This window comes from Malurus melanocephalus, unplaced genomic scaffold (assembly GCF_030028575.1).
Source record: "Malurus melanocephalus ecotype Western Australia unplaced genomic scaffold, MMel_1.1 scaffold_1219, whole genome shotgun sequence".
NCBI classification, from domain to species: Eukaryota; Metazoa; Chordata; class Aves; order Passeriformes; family Maluridae; genus Malurus; species Malurus melanocephalus.
Window position 1 is genome coordinate 36,181 of NW_026624451.1, and position 1,958 is coordinate 38,138.

The following is a 1,958-nucleotide window of genomic DNA, read 5'->3' on the forward strand; positions in this document are numbered from 1 at the left end:
CTCTGTTTTGGGGGGCTCAGGGGCTCCGTTCCCCCCCCGACGGCCGTGCCCCCGCAGTTGTGGGGCGCCGGGAGCGGGATCGCGGCACCGTCAGCGTCCGGACCCGGGAGAACCGGCAGCTCGGGGAGCTGGAGCTGCCCCGGGTGCTGCAGCGGCTGCGGGAGCTGCGGGACGGCCGCGTCCCCGACGCCGAGCAGCGATTCTGACMCCCCCRCCCCATTCCCGGGGGTCCCGACCCCCCCCCCGGGACCCCCAAACTCAATAAACTGCTGGGAAACGCTGGGTGTGGTGGCAGCTGAGACCCCTTCGGTGCCGGGGGGCTCAGGGAGGGGGGCAGCACCCTGGGGACCCCCCAAACACCTGGACACCCCACCCGATCCCGGTTCCAATTCCCGGGTTCTGATTCCCAGGATCTCATTCCAAGGTTTCCATTCCCAGGTTTCCATTCCCAGGTTTCCGTTCCCGGCTCCGATTCTGGGATCTCGTTCCCAGATTTCTGTTCCCAGTTTTCGGTTCCCAGGTTTCCGATCCCAGGTTTCCATTCCCAGATTTCCATTCCCAGTTTCCCGATCCCAGGTTTCCGTTCCCAGGTTTCCGATCCCAGTTTTCAGTTCCCAGGTTTCCGATCCCAGGTTTCCATTCCCAGGTTTCCATTCCCAGTTTTCCATTCCCAGTTTTTGATTCCCAGGTTTCCGATCCCAGTTTCCCCCTCCCGCGTTCCCCCGGGCACTTCTGGGTGCTTCCCGGCGGGATTTCCCCCCACCCACGTTTGGGGGAAAGTGGGGGAATTGCGCAAATCCCGAGTCACGGAGCCGCAGACGCGCTTGGGCAATCGGGGTGCGGGGAGGGGGAAATGGGGCCGTTCCCCCCCAGCACCTGCCCGGGGAGGGGGCTCAGCCCGGGCGGGGTTTGGTTATCCCGGGATAGGACCGGACCCCTCCCGCCCCGGGACCCCGCTGTGACCGGGGCTGTGACATTTGGGGACCCGAGCTGAGCGAACCCCCCCGGCCGGGGGTCCCTCCGTAGGTGGCCCTTCAGCCCCCCCGATCGCCGGGGGTGACTCAGTGGGCGGGGGCCCCAAAACGGGGCAAAACCCACAAAAATGCGGTCTGACCGCTTCCCCCTGCAGTGACGCAGGGTCGGGGGGGSCCTGGGGCCACCAGAGGGGGGGTCTGGAGCCACCAGGGAGGGGACAGGGACCACCAGGGTGGGCGCGGGGCCATGGCAGAGCCCCCCCCGGGGCTGGGGTTGGGGTTGCGATCCCGCTCCTGTTTGGGGCTGTGGGACCCAGCGCAGCCCCCCATTCCCCCCCGGCTCCCCTCCCGGCCCCGCCGCGACGTCAGGCTGTGACTCAGCCCCGCGGGATGTGGCCCCACGCCCGAGCCGGCCCTTCATAAGGCGGCGGAGCCGGCGGTGACCCTACAGCGCCCGACGCCATGGCGCCCTTCGGCCTCTTCCTCCTCCTCAGCGCCGCCGGTGAGTCCCCGCAGCCCCGCCCGGATCCTCCGTGCACGGCCGGGACCCCCGGGCACCTGCGGCCCCTCCCGAACTGCCGGAGACCTTCCCTGAACACCCGAGATCCCTTCCCAAACACCTGAGATCCCCTTCCTAAACACCCGAGATCCCCTTCCCAAACACCTGAGATCCCCTTCCCAAACACCCGAGATCCCCTTCCAAACACCCGAGATCCCCTTCCTAAACACCCGAGATCCCCTTCCCAAACACCTGAGATCCCTTCCCAAACACCCGAGATCCCCTTCCCAAACACCCGAGATCCTTTCCCAAACACCCGAGATCCCCTCCTAAACACCCGAGATCCCCTTCCTGAACACCCGAGATCCCCTTCCTGAACACCCGAGATCCTTTCCCAAACACCCGAGATCCCCTCCTAAACACCTGAGATCCCCCACAGACCTGGGGCCCCTTCCCGAGCTCCGGGTACCTTTCCGGACCCCTTC

At 66.8% G+C, this 1,958-nt stretch overlaps 2 protein-coding genes across 2 annotated transcripts in view; both read left to right on the top strand.

Annotated features, from left to right (window-relative positions):
- Nucleotides 1-520, top strand: part of TARS2 (threonyl-tRNA synthetase 2, mitochondrial) — a 7,051-nt gene extending 6,531 nt beyond the window's left edge. The window contains exon 15 of the mRNA XM_057387470.1: nucleotides 58-520. Within this exon, the coding sequence (XP_057243453.1) occupies nucleotides 58-206 (149 nt within the window). The 3' untranslated portion in view covers nucleotides 207-520. The remainder of the gene's footprint in view (nucleotides 1-57) is intronic.
- Nucleotides 521-1,298: 778 nt separating this feature from the next.
- The window catches only part of ECM1 (extracellular matrix protein 1), a 7,346-nt gene continuing 6,686 nt past the window's right edge, over nucleotides 1,299-1,958 (top strand). The window contains exon 1 of the mRNA XM_057387455.1: nucleotides 1,299-1,476. Coding sequence (XP_057243438.1) covers nucleotides 1,437-1,476 — 40 coding nt within the window. The 5' untranslated portion in view covers nucleotides 1,299-1,436. The remainder of the gene's footprint in view (nucleotides 1,477-1,958) is intronic.